Here is a 17848-nt window from a genome sequence, read left to right as displayed (position 1 = left end):
ATGTTTTGGGTTGGGACCCTTCTTCAGACTGAAGACGTAATTTCAGTAGGATCTCCACCCAAAACATCACCAGTACCTTTTTCTCCAGCGATGCTGCCTGACCCGCTGAGTTACTTCAGCACAATGTGTCCTTCTTTGGAATTTGGTAGCATCAGCCATTTTGCTTTCATGCCAGAAATTCATCAATGTAATTTCTTCTTGCAGAAATGGTTTTTGAACTGCTTGACTCTGGTGCACTGTGGTCAGTTTTCTGACCATGTACTTCTGTTTCATTGCAAATCTGAAATGGCGGCAGTATTTCTAAACGGTTGTGTTCCTGTTCTTATGTCCTGTTTCAGTTCCCTTCAGCTAGTGTATTTTTTCCCTGCCTTTTGCCGCTTTAAAAAAAATCGCTTGCGAAATAGACTTCACGTCCACAACCACTTTTGCAAGCACAGTACACTAAGTATTTCCGACACTGAGAATTGAAAAGCTGCAGATGCTGAGAAAGTAAAATAAAAACAAAGTGCTGGAAATGCTCAGTAGATTGGCAGCACAGTGAGAGAGACAAGGTGAATGTTTCAAGTCAAAAACCCTTCATAGATTAACGCCTTCCTTCCTTATTACCGACACTGAGAACTGTCAGTTTCTCGAGTGATTAGTAACTTCCTGTGTAACCATTATCCACGAGAGACAGAGCAATGCTTCTGCTCTGAGCTCTCAACTATGGCTGCAGATTTTTATGAAGATATCCTTATTGCAGCACAAATCCTATACGTGGACTTTGCTTTCACATTTGAGAATTGCATTTAGCTGAGAAATAGCAGCATCTGCAGCTAATTTCATTGAAAACTAATGTGCTGTGCACTGATGACCCCTCTGTTGCAATGTTGGTTTGCAGTGAGGCATCATTTAAGACCTGAATAGACCTCATAAGACATTGGAGCAGATTAGGTCATTGGACCCATCAAGTCTACTCTGTTATTCAATCATGGCTAATCTATTTTTCCCAGCCAACTCTATTCTCTTGCCTTCTCACTATCACTTTTGACGCCCTTACTAATCAAGAACCAATCATTCTCTGCTTTAAAAATACCCAATGACTTGGCCTTGGACACTGAATTCCACAGGTTCACCGCCCTCTAGCTAAAGAGATTCCTTCTCGTCTCCATTCTAAAGGTACGTCCTTTATTCTGAGGCTGTGCCCTCTAATTCTAGACTCTCCCATTACTGGAAACATCCTTTTCACGTCCACTCTACCCAGGCCCTTCATTGTTTGGCTAGTGGCGGCGCGGCTCTGGCTGCAGCGGCTCTCCGGCAGTCCTGTTTGTTTTGTGTTTTTTGGGTTGTTTATTTTCGTTTTGGTTAGTCTAGTTTTGGTTTTTAGTTGTGTTTTGGGGGGGGGGGGGGTTGAAACGGGGCTTGCTGTCACTCCCTGCGGGGGAATGCGACTTTTTTGTCGTATTCCCCTTCTCTGCCTCCGTCTGCGCTGAGGCCTAATGGCGGAGCTGGCGACCTCGAGGCTCAGGAGGCAGAGCCCGCCAGGACTCGCACTGAGCTCGCTCCCGTGAGGGCGGCCCGGCTCGGGGCTGGAACAGGGCTTTCGTGAGGGGCTGTGACGGCCGGCCCGAGGAAGGAACGGTGCTCCCGTCGGAGTAGCCGAGCTCGGGGAGGTACGGCGTTCCCAGCCTGAGGGAGGAGCGGTGCCCGGTCGGGGCGGCCCAGCCTGAGGGAGGAGCGGTGCCCGGTCGGGGCGGCCCAGCCTGAGGGAGGAGCGGTGCCCGGTCGGGGCGGCCCAGCCTGAGGGAGGAGCGGTGCCCGGTCGGGGCGGCCCAGCCTGAGGGAGGAGCGGCGCCCAGTCGGGGCGGCCCAGCCTGAGGGAGGAGCGGTGCCCGGTCGGGGCGGCCCAGCCTGAGGGAGGAGCGGTGCCCGGTCGGGGCGGCCTGGCCCGAGGGAGGAGCGGCGGCCTGGCGCGAGGCTGAGACGGTGGCAGTACTCACGTGAGGGCGATCCGGCTCGGGGGGCTGGGACGGCTCCGGGGGCTGGGACGGCAGTTCTGGCGGCGGTGGCCTGAGACCGGGGGTTCGGCCGCGGGCCAGCGGCTGCGTCAGCAGGTCTGGTGAGCGGCAGCTTCGACTACCCCGGGCCGCGGTGTTTGAGCCGCGAGGACAGGTTTTAACATCGCCCGGGGGGTATCGCCTCAGCGCAGAAGGAGAAGAGGAGGGAAGAGACTGCAGCCCTAAGACTTTTGCCTCCATCACAGTGAGGAGATGTTGGGTGGACTCACTGTGGTGGATGTTAATATGTGTTTATTGTTGTTTTTTATTGTATTGTATTATATGTAAGACTGCTTAAATTTCGTTCAGACTTCGGTCTGGATGACAATAAAAGGCTATTCTATTCTATTCTATTCTATTTAAATGAGATTCTCCACTCGTCCTTCAAAACACCAGTGAGTATGGGCCCAGAGCCATCAAATTCTCCAGTGCCTTGCACAAAGCTATAGTGATGTAATTGGCAACACAGTCAATCATTGTGACAAATTCTTACACTGCAAACCTGAACATAAAAATCATAATTTGTAATTAATAGCTTAGATATTAGCTTAGCTTAGAATGTAAAATAAAGATTTGAACAAGAGATTAAGATAGAAGCTGAAACACCAGGAACTTTTTTAATTAAAGGTAACTACTTTAATATGCATTACATGTTGAAATATTTGTTAGAGAGAATTATAGATGTAAAATTAGTTTTCTCATAGAAGATAAATTACTTGGCACAATTCAGTATCTCATTAAATGCTCACCTCGTACAACAAAGCATAATTTTCAGAGTGTTTTACAGACAATAATTTCATAAAAATTCTTCGAGTTGTTGTCTGATCATTGATTTAGTTTAGAGATACATTGTAGAAACTAGCCCTTCAGCCCACCAAGACCTCGCTACCAAAGATCACCTGTATACTAGTTCCATGTTGTCCCACTTTTGCATCCTACACACTCGGGGGAAATTTACAGAAGCCAATTAACCTACAAACTTCTAAGTCTTTGGAATGTGGGAGGAAACCTGGAGCACCCAGAAAAAAATCCATGTGCTCACCGAGAGAACGTACAAATTCCGTATTGACAGCACCCGTAGTCGGGATCGAATATGGATCTCTGGTGCTGTAAGGCAGCAATTCTACCGCTGCGCCACTGTGCTGCCTATGAAGGTTATGTCAGAGATGAGGCAATCTGTAAAGAAGTAGGGAATTACTGCTGGAAATGCATTCCAAGTTTAACTGTACATGGGCGCAGTCTAAACATGAACTGATAATTTCATGGTGTAATGATGGTGGGCGGGGATGCTTCCTTGGCACAATCATTAATTCACAACTGCTGCTCCATGCTGAAGGTCAGAAATTGCTTCCTGCGAAGTGAGTTCATAGAAACATAGAAACTAGGTGCAGGGGTAGGCCATTCGGCCCTTCAAGCCTGCACCGCCATTCAATATGATCATGGCTGATCATCCAACTCAGTATCCTGTACCTGCCTTCTCTCCATACCCCCTAATCCCTTTAGCCACAAGGGCCACATCTAACTCCCTCTTAAATATAGCCAATGAACTGGCCTCAACTACAATTCATGTGGCCCTTTATCTTTCTCTTTGTTCTTGCCTCCTCCAACTGTCCACAGCTTGTTCTGCTCATTTTTCCAGTCACGCCGCATTTTTCTTTAGGGGAACGTCTGCTATTACACCTGTGTTTAGAAGCAACTGGTTTGCACAAAAGCCAAAAAGTGAGTGAAATGTCCTTCATCACCTGCCAGTCTATACCATGCAGGTGCTTCCAACTTTACACCTGTACAAAGCACCAGACACTTGTAGAATCGCACCAACAAGCAGAGGCAATCTGTGACTTAACTTTAAGTAGAGAATGACCATCTTCTCACAGGTATGTGTTCTTCTCCCACTGCCGAACCCATGTTCAGCTGTGTGAAGTGGCGACGGGGGTGGCTTCAGATCATTGTTATGTATGGTAACATCTTCATGTTCTGATTTAATGATTTGATCCATAAAGACACATGTGCAGCCTGGTTGACATTTTAGGATGCAGGGGCTCATTTGTCATCTAAAAACAGATAATTAAGCCCAGTTTCATAGGCTCTAAGAATTTGGCCATTCCACCCATCAAGTCCACTCTGCCATGCTATCATGGCTGTTCTATCTATTCCCAGTCAACCCTATTCTTCTGCCTTCTCTGCATAACCCCTGACACCCTTACGAAGCAAGAATCTGTCAATTACTTCCTTTTAACAATCCATTGACTTGGCCCCAACAGCGGTCTGTGGCAATTAATTCTACAGATTCACCACCCTCCGACTGAAGAAATTATTTCTCATCTCGTTTCTAAAGGTACGTTCTTTTATTCTGAGGCTATGGCCTCTGGTCCTGGACTCTCCCACTAGTGGCAAAATCCTCTCCACATTCAAGCTATCCAGGTCTGATGTGTGTTTCTGAAACTTTAACATAGTGAAGAAACTGGGGCTGGAGGAAACTACTTTCTAGGCAAGCGTTATGGCGAGGATCATTTTCTGGATTAAAAAAAAATCTCTTCAATACAACTTTCTACATCTCAAACCAACCACTGTGAAGTAATATGATTAGCTTCCTCAGTTGATCCCTTCAGAATCTCCCTCCCATTCCATCTGCCTTACTGCCTCTCTTCATTTCTCTGCCTCATTGAAGTTTTACACTGGCAACAGAGGTCGGGGCAGAATATTTGAAGAACGAATTGCACAAAGTAGGGCTTTCGAGCCGCTCACGTCCATGGTCTGCCTTTGCACACAGATGCTCCCAGTGTTGTTTGAAATTCCTGTCCCCTACAAAAGGCGACCAGTTCTATGTTGGAGTAAGCTGTTTGCAAAGACCACATTGAAAAGCTGCCTGAACAAAGTATGATTTGGCAGTGCATTTTACTAGAGACCAAGGACAGTGAGTGCTGAAGAAACAACATTGGGCTGCACTCACGTTGAAAGCAAACACTTGATTTAATAGGGAAAGATTCAGATGTTGGAACTGAAAATAAAACTAAGTTTGTTTTGTATTGAATTTCAATCCAGCGGAAAGACAGGCCAAGGGGAAATTGTGAGGTGGCAATGTGTCTTACCGTTTTAAAAAACATGCTTGCAGTTTTATTTCATTTTGTTTTCCTTTGGCATCTGATTTTTACATCATAATCCATATACGTTAGGAAGATTTTTACAAGCTTTCAATGCCTCAAAAGACCCACAAAATATCCTTATATAGTCTTGGATATCTACTCAGAAAATCTGCTTGCCAAGCAACTCGGTTTGCTGGTTGGGCTTTTCTTCAGCTTTGGAATGTAATAATCAATGTTGTCCTCGATGTACGGTGCGGGAACACAATGGGACTTCTGTGAATGTAATGCATAGTGACTGCAACGTTTAGAATTTCTGTGAAGATTGAGAAATGATACAAGGATATTTGAACATTTCCAGTTACCTGCAGTTGGTACGGCACTGCGTGAATTCAGCAGACAGCAGCGCAGTGGTTTAGCTGACGAGCTGACAAATTTGCATCCAAATTAATTCTTGTGACCAGTTGAGAACAGAGCTGCCTGAGTAAATGAGCCTACAAGCACCAAATGATTTATTCTTTTTTTCTTTGCTGTGCACTCTGAACCTTCCTATTTTAAAAGCTAATTAATCCAGTCATTGAAATTGTAGTTAGTATATGTGAAGCAACAATAGATGGTCTGACTGACCTGTTGGTGTGAATTAGGCTGGAGATGATGCAGGGCTGGTTTGGAATCCAGTTTATCTTTTATTTTCACTTCCTAAATTTTCCTTTTTTATTTTGTTCAATAAAATAGCTTTCACTCATTCCCGTCCTCATTGCAAAGCAGCTGACATGGGGCGTGTAGAATCAAATAGCTGATTTGGCTCTGTCGGTATAGATCAGGAGTGCCTAAGCATTTCAGCCTTGGAGGCCTATTTTAAGGTCAGAACACCAAGACCACAGGCCATAATTTAGGAAAGACACAAAGTGTGGCAACTCAGGAGATTAGGCAGCATCCCTGGAGAACATGGATGGGTGACGTTTTGGGTCGGAACGCTCCCTGGGAGTGGGGGATGGATAAAGCATGGCAGGTCAGAGGTGTGTTGCTGGCATTTTGCGTGGATGGTTTGGTGATGCGGAAATATGTAAAATAGCAATACTCCTGACTTACACAAGGTTCATAGAGAACACTAAAACAGGTGCTACCCCGAAGACTGAGGTTTTTAGTGGTTATTAAAAATAAAGGGAGAGTGTGAAAAGGGAACTACGTGTCAATTAGTCAAAAGTCAATAGTGGAGAAAAATACGAGTCCATTTTAAATGATGTGAGAACAGGATACTAAGAAAATATCAATGGAATTAGACAGTCGGCGTGGATTTATGAAATGGAAATCATGTCTGACAGATCATGTGTTCTTAAGGATATAACTGCTAAAATAGATAAGGTAGAATCAGAAGATGTGGTATACTTGCATTTTCAATAAGCCTTTGACAAAGTTCAACCACGCCCATCCATACTCGCCAGCTCGCCAGATCCTTGACTGAGCCAGAGATGCTCTTCCTTCAGCCTCTTGCCACCCACCCAACCAGGTGTAAGGTTAAAATCTCTGTCGAATCTAGAAGGGAGTCTACTCATTGACACATGGCTTAGTTGTTAAGCTCCCAGCATCAAGTGGTCCAATTTGACAGCAGGAAGAAGATTGGCCCTTCAGCAAATGCCAAGCAACTACACTGATCCAACTACATTCTGAATGGAAATAAACTCCTGTAACTATCACTTGGTGGGTTGGAAGATTCAGCCATAGATTTTAAGAAAGGGAGTGCATTGGCGAGGTGGTGATTTATTAAGGGAATTAGACAGTGCGGAACCTAGCTAGCAATAATATAGCCCACTACTACGAGAATTTTGCAAGGTCTTAGCTTAAGGGAGAGGTTGAGTAGGCTGGGCCTCTAATCCTTGGAGTGCAAGAGAATGAGGAGCGATCTTATAGAGGTGTATAAAATCATGAGAGGAATAGATGGGGTAGATACACAGAGTCTCTTGCCCAGAGTAAGTGAATCGAGAACATAGGTTTAAGGTGAAGGGGAAAAGATTTAATGTGAATCTGAGGGGTAATTTTTACACACAAAGGGTGGTGGGTGAATGGAACAAGCTGCCAGAGGAGGTAGTTGAGGCTGGACTATCCTAAAGTTTAAGAAACAGTTAGACAGGTACATGGATAGGACAGGTTTAAAGGGACATGGACCAAACGCGGGTAGGTGGTTCTAATGTTGGCCGGTGTGGGCAAGTTGGGCCGAAGCGCCTGTTGCCATGTTGTATTACTCGGTGACTCTATTACTCATTTCATAGAAACATAGATACATAGAAAATAGGTGCAGGAGTAGGCCATTCGGCCCTTTGAGCTTACACCGCAATTCAATGTGATCATGGCTGATCATCCAACTCAGTATCCTGTACCTGCCTTCTCTCCATACCCCCTGATCCCTTTAGCCACAAGGGCCACATCTAACTCCCTCTTAAATATAGCCAATGAACTGGCCTCAACTACCTTCTGTGGCAGAGAGTTCCAGAGATTCACCACTCTCTGTGTGAAAAATGTTTTTCTCATCTCGGTCCTAAAGGATTTCCCCTTTATCCTTAAACTGTGACCCCTTGTCCTGGACTTCCCCAACATCGGGAACAATCTTCCTGCATCTAGCCTGTCCAACACCTTAAGAATTTTGTAAGAATTTCCCTCCAAATATTACAGAATGGGAAAGGAATTCATCTGATTGAATGATTTAGACTGTGATATTATTGTCTGCAGCAGACATGCGGATCTTTGATGGTTTTACTAATTGCTGTTTGTTTTTTAAAGTGGCACACAGGTGCGATTATGGAAGGAGGACGGTCCTGCAGCGTGGATTATTGGGCTGGATGATTCTGGCTTCCTTCAGGTGTTTCAGGAAGGTGATAATAATATTGTTACAGTGCAACCTGACGGGAACTCGTTTGACATGCTTCGTAATCTTATCATCACCAAGCAGCATTAGAGTGGACCAGGATGTGTGGAGCATTTGCTGTCCCAAAACAGCTGGATAGATTATATGTTCCTTTTAATTCACTTATGCTGTGAGTCTTTTATACCAGCAGTGCCATAATTTCAGACGTTTCAGGGCACTCTGCTTGGTAATGGAGAGGTCAGTCTTTTGCCAGAGGGAATATAAAGTTGCTGAGGTTTGGGTATTGGTAAAATATGTTCAGGTAAAAAGTTAGTTAAGATGCTTGTAAAAGTTGTCCCACATACAGGAAGCAATCTTTATGTTTTGTAAAGTAAATAAAACCAAAAATTGTATCTTGTTTCACTTCAAATGGGAGGGAAATAGGACCAATTTCACAAGTAATCTCCTGTGCCTGAGGGTTCATATCATCATAAAACCATAAGACATATGAGCAGAATAAGGCCATTCAGCCCATCTAGTATGCTTGCCATTCGATCATGGCTAATCTATTTTTCCCTCTCAACCCCATTCTCCTGCCTTCTCCCCTTAACCCTTGACACTCTTACAAATTAAAAACCTATCGATCTCCGATTTTAAAATACTCAATGACTTGGCCTCCAATACTGCCTGTGGCAATAAATTCCACAGATTCACCACCCTCTGTCTAAATAAATTCCTCCTCCTCTCCATTGTAAAGGTGCGTCCTTTTATACTGAGTGTGCCCTACTGGTCTTAGCCTCTCTTACTAGTGGAAACATCCTCTCCACATCCACTCTATCTGGGCCTTTCATTATTCAGTAAGTTTCAATGATATCCCCTACACTAAGACCAAGAAGGTACCCAAACATTACTAGCGACAGTTTTCAATAAAGAAAGATTAATGCAGGGGTGCATTAAGAAATACCCTCTTACTTACACATGCTCTGATTGACTGTTTTTCTAGCATCACAACCTCCTAACTTAAAATCCTAGCTCTCAGCGCAGCAGAGAATTATCTATTTATCCCTTATTTTGATGTGAGAGTCAAAACCTTTTAATTGCAGTATGTACCAACAATGGAACAATGAAATTCTTACTTGTAGCTACATAACAGGTTGGTAAACCTCTAAATGCTCTACCTATTTGCAACTACTCCTCAGGACCTGCCTGAAGGCCACTACTGACGTCTGAACAGGCAAATATCAGTCTAAACCCAATGAGCAAATTACACAAGAGTACTGATCACCGAGAACATCTGGCAGGTTTTATGGGAATGAGCTCTGAGCAGGAATTTCCCACCAATCTCTTCAGATATGCTGCCCACTTCATTCACATCTGTGGTCTGATACTTGATGATTTATCCTAATGTTTTCCTCACAACAGGTAGATGAATACCATCATTACAGCAATAACTGTGCCTTTATACAGCTGATTGCAGCTTGTATATTCAGAGTCTTTGTTAGTACAGGCTAGGAAGTTTTTATAACAAGATTTTCTTGTCCTGATTGCGCATAATAGAAACTTATGTTGATATCGTTTTGGTAGGACTTTCATTCAGAATTTTACTTCAACATGGAAACACTCCTACAAGTTTGCACTGAATGATTATTTTTGAGTTTTCAATGAAAAATAATAACCTCAAAAACAAAAACTAGTATTTATTCAACAAGGAAATATTCCAATTGAAATGTTATCTTTTCTATGTTCATATGTAAAATATGTAACATGTTGAAAATACAGGTCTTGGTTTTAACTTGTTTGATAGAAAAATTACTTCTGAAGTTAATTTAATGTGTTATTTTTGATGTTTATACAAAAATAAATCGATTTTTTATAACTGACCTGGAGATGATTTCTCAGGTAGACATAACATGCTGGAGTAACTCAGCAGGACAGGCAGCATCTCTGGTGAGAAATGGGTGATGTTTCGGGTCGAGACCCTTCCTCAGACTCCTGATTTCTCAGTGTCTGTGAAATGCTTTAAGTGACCAATTTGACTCACGTGTTAACTCTTCCCCCAAAGTTTGGGTTCATGCTGTTCTGCTAACTCAAGACAAGACAAGAGACAAGAGACATTTATTGTCACATGCACCAATTGGTACAGTGAAATTTGGGGTCACCATACAGCCATACGAATAAAAAAGAACAAAACACAATAGTATTTTAACATAAACATCCCCTGCACAGCGGAATCAACGTTTCCTACTGTGAGGGAAAGCCCAAAGTTCAGTCATCCTCCTCGTTGATGTTCTTTGATGTACACCCTTGTTCGGGGCCTCCCCAGCCCTCCGCAGTCGCCGCTACGGGTGGCCCGATGCTCAGGCCCTCTCGCCAGGATGATGGAACTCCGATGATGGAACTCAGCTGATAAGTACACAAGAACATTCTCAAAAAATGGGTCTCTCATGTAGTTTCCACTGGAAAATGTGTAAGCCTTCCATTCACAAAAAAAATCAATTGTGTAGGCAAGTTTAACTTTCCTGGATATTTGTTTTAGGTTTCTATATAATGTTCTTCTCATGAGATGGTCATTCTTTTGTACAGTTAGAGACCAACAGATATTTTTAACAGTTCTGTAGTATCTCTGTGGGTCAGGCAGCATCCTTTGGAGATGTAGAAACAAGGCACTGCAGATATTGGTTTATACAAAAGGACACAAAGTGCTGGAGTAACTCAACTCACCGGAGAACATGGATAAGTGACGTTTCAGGTTGGGACCCTTCTTCAGAACATAGGCGACATTTTGAGTCGGGATCCTTCTTCAGAGATGATGACTAACTGCTGAGTTACTCCAGCATTTATGGCTTTTTTGTAAATCAGCATCTGCAATTCCTTGCGTCTCTATTCATAACAGTTGATCAATTGGCCATTTTTTTAAATTGCCACACAATTTTGGTGCTTAATTTTTTGGAACTAAATTACTGTTTAGTTTATTCTTCACAGCTGTTCACTGATTGTTATCCTTAATTTTTTCTTTTGTGATCATTGGCTGTTTTATGATTAAGGGAGATGCACACTTTTCCATGACTGATATTTCTTTGCAACTGACAAAACACATGCTAAGCAACATCTAAGTTTACTGTGCATATCTCAGTGGCTTTGTACAGACACTGAATTATAAAATTTTGCAAGAGCAAGAATGGGTATACCTTCAACCAAACACCATTTATTTTTGAATAGGTGATGCTCTCCCCTTAGATGACAACAATTAAATTATTACACTTCAGATGTGTGTCGGCAAGGTGACATAGACGCAGAGCTACTGCCTTACCGCACCAGAGCCCCGGGATCGATCCTGACCACCTGTGCTTGTCTGTACGGAGTTTGTATGTTCTCCCTGAGAACTGTGTGGTTTTTCTTTCCAGAATGTTCAGTTTCCTCCCACACTCCAAAGACGTACAGGTTTGTAGGTTAATTGGCTTGGTATAAATGTAAATAAGCGAGTTCGGTATTCCGAAAAACGCAAGGAATCATGGGATTTGTCAAAGGGCATTCGCGATAAAGAAAAAGCGACCGAAGTGCTGGCTGTACAAACTGTGTAAACATTCTTATCTTTATTCATAATTTATGTGTAAAAATATATTTAATCTGAGGAACGGGGGTGCCAGGAAGCGGGAGAGCGGGGTGTAACAGCGAGAAAGAGAGGGCAGATGTGAGTGGGAGACAGGGGGAGAGACTGGACAGGCAGAGAAACATTCTCGGTAGCTGAGCTGCTGCGTGTGAACAGATCTGCGTTTTATCCGTAATCAGGATTGAACCTGGCAGCATCTTTGGAGAAATAGGTGACGTTTCGGGTCGAGACCCTCCTGCAGAGATGTTGCCTGACCCGCTGAGTTACTGCAGCATTTTGTGTGTATCCCCGTTGATGACTCGTGCTCTGCTTTTTCGCCGGCACCGAGGGGGTTAACCAGCAGCCACTGGATAAGGCGAGAGGTGCAGCTGACGGACCTCGGCCCGTCGGGGAACGAGTTCCTCGGGAGTTGGAGCAGGGTTGAGCTGGAGTTAGCTCTTCTCCACGCTGGCTGTAAGTCTGGGGCCGCCACTGCTCCGGGCTGGTGTCCCGTTAGTCCAGGATCACCCCGGCAGGGATGGGACACTCGGGAGGGGGCGGGGACATTCCAATTCAACAGCGCTTGAAGTGACGGAGACCCGGGTTCGATCCTGACTATGGATGAAACGCAGGTCTGTATACATTCAGCAGCTCAGCTGCCGAGAATGTTTATCTCGAGTGACCTATGACCTGGGCATGCGCAGTTGAAATACCGAACTCGCTTATTGTCTCTAGTGTGTGTAGGATGGTGTTAGTGTGTGGGGATTGCTGGTCAGTGCGGACTCAGTTGGCCGGGCTGTATCTCTAAACTATACAAAACAAAATGAAGGCGTTGATTAGTTTCGGGCTCCAGTTTAAAAATTAGGAACAAATAATGGGGGAAAGAAAGAAACATTAATTGCCACAGGATAATGCGTCACGAAAAATGTTGTATGCGAGGCTGCCCTAATAGTTTCAGCTAATTGGGGAAAAGCAACTGTTTCTCCTCCTCAATTTTATTTTGACAGTTTTTAAACAAAAAACAAATGCTGATACAATTGTAATATAAGAATTTTCTTCAATGTAAAATGCATTATTATTTCATTTCCTGTTTGAATCTCTAACAGATGGAAGCTAATGAAGTGTGGACAAGTCAGTGCACAGGTGGAACTTGTGGGAATAACTTAGTTTCCTCTATGTATGGGTTCCTTTCTTGTGTGCATGACCTTTCATTGTCTTGACAGCAGGCAGTTTTACATTGAAACACATCATTTGTCACTGACCTGTATATGCTTCATTACCCACTATCCAACCAAATCCTTCCACACAGAACATAGGAACCCTACTGTTATGTTATTTAACAGACCTGAAGGAGATGTTGGGGGTGGAGGGAACTAAATGAAGTCATTAGAAATATGTTTCTTCTTTACATCTGAGCTGTAAAATACTGTACACTTTAATATTGTTAACTCTTAGAAACATTTCATCTTCGAAGCACTTTTAAGTTTTACTGAACAAACACATTTATATCCAATTTCTGTCTAAGAACATGGCATAAGAAATAGAAGCAGGTGTAGGCCATTTGGCCACTCATGCCTATTCCACCATTCGATTAGTTCATGGCAAGTATTTTACCTCAATGCCACTGTCCTGCACTAACCCCACACCCATGAGTCTCTTACTTTTTGTAGACTTACATCATCACTGCACCAGAGAACTAGGCCTCATGTGCTGGCTGTCTGAAATTTGCTGGTTCTCCCTGTGACTGTGTGGGCTTCCTCCGGATGCTCCTGTTTCCTCCCACATCCCATAGACCTGCTGGTTTGTAGGATAATTGGCCTCTGTAAATGACCCCTAGTTTGTAGGGAGTGGATGTGAAAGTGGGATAACATTGATCTGGTGTGTACAAGTGATTGGCGGTTGGCGTGAACTCGGCGGGTCAAAGGGCCTGTTTCCATACTGTATCTAAAAGTAAAAATGGAAATTAAATAAACCAATGAGAGATGGTGTTGGGGAGAATGTGCCAAAGATTCACTGCTCTGGAGGTGAAGACACTTCCTATTTTATCCAAATGGCTGTCCCTTTATTTTGACTCTGTGACTCCTTATTCATAGACAGCCTAGCCACGTGAAATATCATTCTCCCATCAAGTCCCAAAAGGATGTTGTACATTTCATTGAGAGTGTCTAAACTCACAAGGAGAGATTTATTCTCAGACACAAGGAGGTTGGACCAGCAGTCAGTCACCTTGTCTCACAAGCTGGCACTGCCATTTGATAGGATCATGACTGATCTAAGCAGCTTATTCTGGCCAGGTACAACAAACTCATCATCCCAGGAATCAATGTGGTGAACATTTGCTGCAATCCCATTGCAAGTGCATCGTACATTAGGTAGGAAGAGCAGACCCGCCGTGCACATTATTCCAGATGTGGTCTCACCAGAACTTTATTTAACTGGGGCAAGGCTTCAGAAATGTTGTAATAAAGGCCCATGTGTTTGCAATTCTGATGACTTGCTGCACCTTCAGACTCATTTTTGGTGACTTTGTACAAGATCCAGGATACTCAGATTAAAACACCTTTTAATCTCTCACTATTCAAAAAATTACTCAAAAAGGATGTATTACATTTGATCCCTTTATCCAGACTGAACAGCTAAATCCCCAGCATTTCATTAGACTTGAAAATTACCTGTTTATTTCTACTCTCTTAAAAGACCTCAAACAGTATTGATAAATTACCTCCAATACCACGCACTTATGTATTATTATATTATATTTATTGTGCTTGAATGTTTTACCGTTCAAAATGGCTATATCCAACTGTATAGAAGGCATGTTTGTGATCATAAAATGGTTATTCTTCAAAGATTGATAATGTCTTAACATCAGGTGCTGGTCAAAATATGTATTCTACCTTGTGTTTCTTTACGAAGCATAAAGATATGCAATAATGGTTTAATACTGGTCGACAATTTAATAAACCACAGGTTATTAATATGGCTGAAAAATGCAAATAAGTAAAATATTCATCACACAAATCTGTATGTTTCAAGATGATTATCAAAATCTCATGTCCAAAGGAAAAAAAACAATGACATTAGTTAGAGGAGAAAAAAAACACATTAATACCATTCACAGGCAAATCCATTGGTTTTTCACCCTTGAAAACTAGATGAAATTGAGCCATGGGATGTACAAAAAATATTAAAAGGTAAATTTGTTTGCAAAATAAGTGGTGTTGGACCATGAATGGTTATGCCCCTGTCCCACTTAGGAAACCTGAACGGAAACCTCTGGAGACTTTCAGATTCAGATTCAGATTCAACTTTAAATGTCAGTGTACAGTACAGAGACAACGAAATGCAGTCAATTTTTGTCAGTCTCCCTACCTGCTTCCACTACCTGCAACCTCCGGCAACCACCTGCAACCTCTGGGAACCGCACGGAAACCTTGGGTGGGGCGCAAAGTCTTCCGAGGTTTCCGTTCAGGTTTCCTATGTGGGACAGGGGCATTAGATTACTTTCTCTACAGCCTTTGTAATTTTTTGTTTATTTCAACAAATTCTGATTTTTAAAAAAACACGTGGAAGCAAGTTCCCATCTTTTTAAAGAGAAATGGCACCTTTGCACTATTATCTATATCAAAATGCGTTTACATGAAATGATGACTAATTTTATCAGTCATTTGGGTTACCTTCTGTTAAGCTAAAAATGTTCACTTTCAGTCATGACTCGTGGAGAAAGGGCTTTGGAAGCGAAATCACCTCAAGCATGCAAAGGAGTTGAATTAATATTAGTAGTTACAGAGGAGTGAATTAATATTTGTAGTTACAGAGGAGTTAAATTAATATTTGGAGTTACAGCTGTTAACCTCAAGTCCTTCAGCAACTTGGTATCTCAGCGATTCATTTTACAGATTTCTCTGTGGTTACTCTGCAATGAAACGTTGCAACATTATTAAGAAGAAATTGCATCAGAAAAATATAAAATCATATTAAAGAATTAGAGTTTCTTTGATTACTTATAGGTGTATTTGGTTTAAGTTACACTGGAATTGCTTGAAAATAAGTTAAATGCTAAAGAGGTGCATTTTGTGAAAGGGCACTCAATCCCTTCAATGTCCCAGCTGCACTGTCACTGTAGTGTAACAGCACAGATAAAATCATTCAACTTTTAATTGCTGTTTGAAGTCTATAAATTGCTCATATAATCTAACTTTGACTGTGCAAAAATAGCAGCATAGAAACATAGAAAAATAGGTGCAGGAGTAGGTCATACGGCACTTCGAGCCAGCACCCCCATTCAATTTGATCATGGGTGATCATCTAAAATCAGTACCCCATTCATGCTTTTCCCCCATATCCCTTGATTCCTTTAGTCCTAAGAGCTAAACATAACTCCCTCTTGAAAACATCCAGTGAATTGGCCTCCAGTGGCTTTTGTGGCAGAGAATTCCACAGATTCATAACTCTTGGTGAAAATGTTTGTCATCATCTTAGTCCTAAATGTCCTACCCCTTATTCTTAAACTGTGACCCCTGGTTCTGGACTCCCACAACATCGGGAACATTTTTCCTGCATCTAGACTGTCCAATTCTTTAAGAATTTTATATGTTTCTGTAAGATCTCCTCTCATACTTCTAAAATCCAGTGAATACAAGTCCAGTCGATCTATTCTTTCATCATATGTCAGTCCCGCCATCATGGGAAATAACCTGTTGAAGCGTTCCCCCTCAATAACAATAATGTCCTTCCTCAAATTAGGAGACCAAAATTGCACACAATACTCCAGGTGCGGCCTCACCAGAGCCCTGTACAACTGCAGTAGGACTTTACTCCCAAACTCAAATCCTTTCACAATGAAGATCAACATGCCATTAGCTTTCTTCACTGCCTGCTGTACCTGCATGCTTATGCAATAATTTTTATTTTGAAATTAATACATTAGTATTTTCATTTTAATATAATTTGGAAATTGCTTCTTTCTTGAAAAGCTGTTCCGAAAGATAATTCATCATAAATATTTATGATGAGAAAAATATATTATGAAAATAAAATTGCTACAGGACATGGCATTTCGAAACGTACAAATCCATAGATTTATTAATAGAATTCTTCTTTGGAACACTGCTTATTTTTTAATCATTTCATGCCTTATCATTTATCTCTGCACTGTGGACAGCTTGATTGTAATCTTGTACAGCCATTTATTTGACTGGATAGCGTGCAGCCGAAAGCTTTCACTGTACCTCGGTACCTCGGTACACTAAACTAAACTTTGTACATTCGTAAAGGAAAAGGCTCGAGTTATTTTGTTTGTGTTTATTGGTTAACTTTCAGCACTGCAGGAAAAAGCCGATAATCTGATTTGAGCAAAGAAATATCTAGAAAACAGTCACGCCATTACACAGAGCTATTTCCCCAATTTTATCCTGGAACTTATTTCCTCTTGGAATTCCCAGTCAATAGGAATTCACTTGTTGTGATGCCAAACCTGTGTGTATCCACAGGCATCATCTTACAACACAAGCTGAGGCAGACCATAATTTCCTGTTCATGTCAATGATTTGAGTCAGAGAAAATTAAGTGAAAACACATATACATATATTAGAGTACTAACCTGTCTTCTCCAAATTTAAGTGTTCCTTTGGAACCAGATATCCCAAGCCACAGGAATCATCACCATCGTCACCGGTAGATTTATGAACAGCTAAAAATTATGTAAGTTTGGTGGCGTCATCGTTTTTTGTCCCAAAAAACTATTCTTTTGCATTTGTTTCTTTCCCTTGCATATGGGCATGTTGTGGGTAAATGAGAGGGCATAGAGAAGAGTATCCCAGTCACTGCATCCTCTCATGGCCTTTAAATATATGCTGTATAAAGTTACACATTGTGGTATTGATTGAGGTCAATCTTTTATGACACATTTTGTAAAACTGGCACAGGAATCTGAAATGCTGTGAAAATATTGGTTATTCAAAATTTATTTTTATTAAACGAGTTAACATATTACCCGTAAAAAAATATCGTTCAAGAGGATAAATTAAGAAGGTACAAGGCCTACGTCAGTTCATCCTTCAACACTTTAATGCTGAAGAAACTCATCCCTAAACCTCTGGACTTTGGTCTTGAGGCCATTTATGAGATTTTGTGATTATGAGATTATGTCTGATTTATGTTTATGTGTGTTACCTGAATCTAGTGCTTTCAATGCTGCTGCAAGCAAGATTTTGGCCCTTCATTCCTATTTCACCATTCAATTAGTTCCCTTGTCAAAGGAAAAACTCAATTTTATTCCATCGCAACTGGTTCTGGACCT

General features: G+C 42.1%; 1 protein-coding gene across 3 annotated transcripts in view; it reads left to right on the top strand.

Annotated features, from left to right (window-relative positions):
* The window catches only part of hlcs (holocarboxylase synthetase), a 101021-nt gene extending 90915 nt beyond the window's left edge, over positions 1–10106 (top strand). For all 3 annotated transcript variants that reach the window (XM_033032443.1, XM_033032444.1, XM_033032446.1), the window contains one exon: positions 7895–10106. In XM_033032443.1, coding sequence (XP_032888334.1) covers positions 7895–8069 — 175 coding nt within the window. In that variant the 3' untranslated portion in view covers positions 8070–10106. The remainder of the gene's footprint in view (positions 1–7894) is intronic.
* Positions 10107–17848: the final 7742 nt, after the last annotated feature.

This window comes from Amblyraja radiata, chromosome 14 (genome assembly GCF_010909765.2).
Source record: "Amblyraja radiata isolate CabotCenter1 chromosome 14, sAmbRad1.1.pri, whole genome shotgun sequence".
NCBI lineage: Eukaryota > Metazoa > Chordata > Chondrichthyes > Rajiformes > Rajidae > Amblyraja > Amblyraja radiata.
This window is presented reverse-complemented; position numbering and strand designations above follow the sequence as displayed.